Source organism: Peromyscus californicus, unplaced genomic scaffold (assembly GCF_007827085.1).
Source record: "Peromyscus californicus insignis strain IS unplaced genomic scaffold, ASM782708v3 Scaffold_24__1_contigs__length_46423439, whole genome shotgun sequence".
NCBI lineage: Eukaryota > Metazoa > Chordata > Mammalia > Rodentia > Cricetidae > Peromyscus > Peromyscus californicus.
The window spans coordinates 728215-734214 of NW_026294535.1; the positions used below are offsets into that span (position 1 = coordinate 728215).

At 37.7% G+C, this 6000-nt stretch overlaps 1 protein-coding gene across 3 annotated transcripts in view; it reads left to right on the top strand.

Annotated features, from left to right (window-relative positions):
* Positions 1–5278, top strand: part of Washc4 (WASH complex subunit 4) — a 59339-nt gene extending 54061 nt beyond the window's left edge. For 2 of the 3 annotated variants that reach the window (XM_052752904.1, XM_052752906.1), the window contains one exon: positions 3161–5278. In XM_052752904.1, the coding sequence (XP_052608864.1) occupies positions 3161–3228 (68 nt within the window). In that variant the 3' untranslated portion in view covers positions 3229–5278. The remainder of the gene's footprint in view (positions 1–3160) is intronic. The other variant, XM_052752905.1, reaches the window with a different exon arrangement.
* Positions 5279–6000: the final 722 nt, after the last annotated feature.

Consider the following 6000-nt stretch of genomic DNA (forward strand, 5'->3'; position numbering starts at 1 on the left):
CACCTCACCTTGCCAGTTCCTCAGCTGGTCTTATTTCCTCAGACTGAATGTCTCTGAATCCTCACCCCGAATGGATCTCAGCTGAACTGCTGCTCAAAAGCCTAAAAGCTTAACCAGGCCTCTAGTTCCTGGTCCTCACGCCTTGTATACCTTTTTGCTCCCTGCCATCACTTCCTGGGATTAAAGGCATCACCATGCCTGGCTGTTTCCAGTGTGGCTTTAAACTCACAGAGATCCAGATGGATCTCTGCCTCTGGAATGCTAGAATTAAAGGTGTGTGCTACCACTGCCTAACCTCTATGTTTAATATTGTGGCTGTTCTGTTCTCTGACCCCCCATATAAGTTTATTGGGGTGCACAATAGATCAACCACATTTCTTCTTTTTTGTCTAAATAATAAAAGAAGCTTATAACTAATATAAGATAAAGTATATACAATATATACAGTCAAGAATTACATTAACAATGTCTAGTCCATTAACATTTGACAGATTCAGACAAAAAACTCCATTTTATATATATTAACAATGTCCAGTCCATTAACATTTGACAAATTCAGACAAAAAATTTCATTTCTTATCCTATTTAAGACAAGTAGTTCCTTTTTAAAAGTAGATTCAATAATCTCCCTTTTTATCTTATCATATCAATATTCTCTTTTTTTTAGTAGATCTAAAAATCTACCTTTTATCTTATCATTTCTGCATCTTCCCTTTTTTTCAGAGTAGATTCAATGATCTGCCCTTTTCTAGATCTTCTTTTTTCTTTTTCTTTTCTTTTTTAAAACAAGAACCCTGTATCTAATCTCCTTTGTTTAGCACTTTTTTTTTGACCATTAACAATTAACAACTTGTAGCTAACCATCCTAACAATAACAATTATCCATAAGCTATTGAACGACCAAAAAAACTCCCACCCCACCTCTCGGGAATGTGGGCATCATTTTCTTAACATTACTTCCTACTTTCTGGGGGTGAAGACATCTTTAGGGAATCCTGAAAAGAAAATTTTTGGGTTAATTATCAAGTCCTGTGTCATTTGTCCAGTATCTGCATAATGGGAAAATGTAAGGCTTGTCTCAAGTCCTTGCTTGAGTTGTCTGTGAGTAATGGAGGCTTACAGACTTGATTCAGTGTGCAGAGCATTGTGCCTGTTCTAATCTGTGGGTAATGGAGCTTTACAGACTTTAATCAGTGTGCAGAACCTTGCTCAGGGCTTCACTGTTAAGTCTCCATTCCTCTCAGACTTGACATGGAAAAATAATTGTCTGTTCTGAGGAATACATGGTTCATTTTTTTCTGTTGTGGAAATTATGAAACTTAACACAGGTACAGGAGCTAGGTAACATTTAGAATTTTATGGGTTTTTTTTCTTGTTTTTCTTATTTGTCATGTTAATTTTCATAAATTGAGCTGTAAAATATTTTCATAAGGTGGTTTTTAAATTTTTATTTTTTGCAGTGAGTGGAGGCTGTTTCTTTGGGTAGACTTATGTGAACAAGTTTATTCTTGTCATTATTGCATATGTTAAATGTTATTTATCAGTGCTAGGTATTAGAAACATATCCAGGTATTTTTAAAATCTGAACTAACAAGCATGTGCTGAAAATGACTCCAGATGCTTAGTCTCTATAAAGTGACAACTTGTCCATACTGTTGTTTGGGTTCGTGTTCAAGGTAACATGAGCGGGCAAATACGTCTGAAGGAATGTGCCCTGGGATCCTCTAAGTGTGAAGTCACAGTTGTTGCTTTGGTTTTGCTGAGGCATTCTCTAGTACAGCTGATAGAGCAGGCGGCAACTACGTTATGTCTGTGCCCTAAGGCCTGAAGCATGAAGCAGCCACAGTCAGCCTGGCCTTGAGGCTCATGCTGGGGAGCTCCTGGCTGTGTCTTCTTCCTCAGAACTGTTAGGGCACTGTCTGGTCAGGTTACTCACAGGCCTGCTCAGTCTTCTCATCTCATTACGACTGTGTTGAGCTGCAGTTGGCTCAGTGATGAGAGCTGTTTAGTACATTAGACAAGTGACTGTCATCTGCTGACAGACAGTATGTGCTAATGTACATTTTGCACAAAGTGCCAATAATTTGTTGGCACAAATAATAAAAGACTGCAGTGGTAGCACATACCTTTAATCTCAGCACATGAGAGGCAGAGGCCAGCCTGGTCTACAGAGAGTTCCAGGACAGCCAGGAATACACAGAGAAACACTGTCTCAGAAAAAAAAATAAAATAAAAATAAAAATACAATAAATAAATTAGGAGCTAGGACAATGGCTCATGCCTGTAATCTTAGTATTTGGGAGGCTGAAGCAGAAAGATTCCCTGAGTTCAAGGCTACCATGGGCTACATAAACTCTAGACCAGTCTGGCCTGCAAAGTCTCAAAAAATAAAATAAGGGGCTAGGGAGATTGTTCAGTAGAGAAAACTTGTAGAGAACCTGAGTCGAATCTCCAGCATGCATGTAAAAGCCAGGCATGGTGGCATGTGTCTGCAAACCCAGCTCACCCATGGGGCCAGCCAGGTCTAGCCAAGAAGAAAGCTCTGGGTTCTGTTTTAGAGACCCTGTTTCAAAGAATGAGGGGCTGTAGAGATGTCTCTACAGTTAAAAGCACTGGGTCTCTTCCAGATGATGTGGGTTTGGTTCACTTACCAACACCCACATGACAGTTCACAACCATCTGTAACTCCTGTTCCAGGAGATCGACACCCTCTTCTGGACTCCTTGGGCACCACACATACATGTAGGCAAAATACCCATACACAAAAGAAAAAAAATTAAATAAAAAAAAAATTTTTAGTGAAGAAAATGATAGAGGTAGATACCCAGTGTACACATACATCCATACTGTACACACAAACTAAGTAAAATAAATACTCTTCACTGGTTACTCATCTGGACTGTTCTGACACATACATTCTAGCTGTGCTTCCTCAGTAATGGCAGTATAGCACGATGGTGGGTTCTTGTCTGGCTTAGCTGGACGGAAGGAAGATTTCTTAACGTTTAAACAAACTAATGTAATTTGTGATGTTAGAAAAATACTTCATGGATGCAACTTTATAAATTGGCATTTAGTAGTATAGCTTTTTTCAAATTGTATTTATTTCTTTTTAAAAATTGATGAATATTTCCATTGATATTTTTACTCTTGCTTTCAGAAGAAACTAAAACAAGCAATGGAGATGTACCTGAGGGTACTGTGTCTGCAGATCCTGTTGTGAAATGATGGTATGAATCATCAGAATTGTCATGATACTTTGCCGGTGACATGGATGATACAGACTGCTTGATAAATGTCATTTCCTAGGTCACATCATGGAAAATTCTGTATGGCAGTGCTCTGGAGTCAAGCCCATTTTATTTCTAAAGCTCTAGTTTTCAAGGGCTGAGAAACAGATATTAAAGTTGGATCTTTGTCTGGAGTGTAGGCTAAAGATGCTCCTGCAAAACTCTTTGACAGTAAGCTATGGAAGGGAAAGTCCAGATTCCCAAACCATCGCTTCCCATCTCCTGTACTCTGTGTGTGTGTAATTTGTGTATGTCTTTGATCCACGTTGATCTCAAGTCATGGGAAAGCCAGTTCATATACTGTCCACAGCCAGTAAATACTCGACTTAAAAGAGTTGAGCTTGAAATTTATGAAGCATCTGTATCAAAGACTATGTGAGGGTTCGTTGATGCTAGAGGTGAGTGTGCACAGCGTGACCATCTGTGCACAGTGTGGCTAACTGGTGATCCTGCCTGTGTCGTTCAATTCCGTGTGACTCACATGAGCTGCTGGTGTCTTTGATGAGACATTTTATAATAGTTTACATTGCTTTGGGAACATTTATCCTCCAACAGTTGCTTTAAATTTAAGATTTACTTAATCTTCAAAGAAAACTCAGATTAAGCCATAGACTCCCACTTGAAGCTTCACTATGTTTGAAGGCACTCTTGTGATACTGGGGAAAAAAAGAATGAATTATCCTACGTCCAAACTCAGGTTTCTTCATTACATTAAATTGAAATTTTGGTGGCAGTTTAGACAGATTTTTACTTTAAATCCAGTATAATCTAAGACATATGCTTAAATAATAACTGCACTATGGCAGGCTTTCAGTAATTTACCACTGTGAGAATGAAACTAGTAAGTCACTTTCTGATTTTAAAAGAATGAAAGATTGTGAGTAAATTTAGTTCCCAACGAGCTACTAGCTTTATTTTTATAAAGGTATGCTAGTTAATAGTTAAGTAATCATGGCCTTTTGAATATATAATAAAATGATGCCTTTGGGATGAAAAGGAAGGTTTAAAACTTTAAATGTAATGCAGACATTTTCTAGAAATGCTTGTTTTTCTATTGCATTTGCCTGCTTAACCATTTCTTTGGATAAATCTTGCAAATAATCCTAACAGCTTTCTGACATGGCTCCTTGGTTCTAGCTTTTCGAGTGGAGATACTGGGCCCTGCCTCAACTCACTGGTTAGGCTTGGGAACTTTCCCAGCCCAAGCTAAATACTATGACTGTTAAGTCAGAGGAAACAGAATAGATTGGAAATGTTTTTTTATTATGTAAACATGGCTTAGAGAATTATGAACAAAGGATGGATTAAAGGCATTTAATGTTTGTAATTGATACTAACTGTAGAGATGGCCCTAAAGCATGCTGCATAATTAATAATTTATATTTTCATTATTATAAATGTTTATATTAATGATACTGGATTTGATTATATCAGATTAGTCATCATTTTATAGGACCAGTATGTTTTTTCTTTTTTAAAAAATGTTCATTATTCCTGCACATAGAATTCACATACTGACTCCCTGAACACATAAAATTGGGAAGAAAGTGACTGATAATTGTTTTATCTTTAGTTAGAAGTAATGTCACTACAATCTGGATAAACTATAGTAAGTTCCTGTATTTGAAATAAAATCTCTGAAGAGAGAAGTATTTAAATGGTATTAACCTGCAGAGCTACAGGGCTTCAGTGTATTCACGCTTGAGTTAATGTATACATTGGATGATGGTTTTCCCTGCTATTTTTTCAGAAATACTGTAATTTAAATATTAACATGAGTGTTTTGTTGTAAATTCACAGAAAACTTAATGATGTTCCAATTCTCAGGAATTAAGAACTAACCATAACATTGTCAGTTCTAATTAGATTTGTAAAAGACAGTAAGTTTGTTATCTCACTTGAGTGTGGAGGGAGGGGTCTCCTTTTCCCCAGCTCTAATAGAATACATGATGTATAATAAAACATTAATAAATACAATTTCAAAGTTGTCCTTTTCTTGGATGTTTACGGCCAGAGCTGAATGTCCTCAGCAGTGTGTGTTCTTAACGTGGTTTTGGTGGTATGTGGAGCTGAAGACTGACAGACAAGCTGTCTGCTGAGTGGTACTCCATCCTGGGACCTTTCTGAGGTTCTTTTACCAAAAATGCATGCAGTCTCTCTCTCTTTCTCTTTTTAAAATAATCACCGTATGCATATAAGCAAAAACTTCTAAGTATGGGGTTGGGTTGCATGTCTGTATATTCCGATAAGGGATTTTCCTTTCCTTCATCAATTCTTGATCATTCACAGGTTGATTCTCTCAACTAAGAAGAACCAACATGAAGTTACTTTCTTTCCTAGTCCTGGAGAGGGGTTCCAAGTTTCTGTGACATGTTAGAATAACTTACCTGTTTACAAACAGGAATTGTTCTGAAATCATAATAAACAACAGTTTTCATTTTTCCCTTAGAGAAAGTCTTGCTGTCTGTAGCTCAGCCTGACCCTACACTTGGAGTGTCCTTGCTTTGGCCTGCCATGTGCAGGGGTTACAGGTATGCGCCATGTTACATTACAGGTTATAGCTGCAGCTTATGTGGGGACATGAGCTGGAGAAACAGCTAACTGCTGCCTTTTTTTTTTTTAATGTAGCACTACACTGATAGGGTAGAGATGCAGGAATACCACCATAGACCATGGTCTTCGTGCTGGGCTGCTGAGTGAAAAAACACTA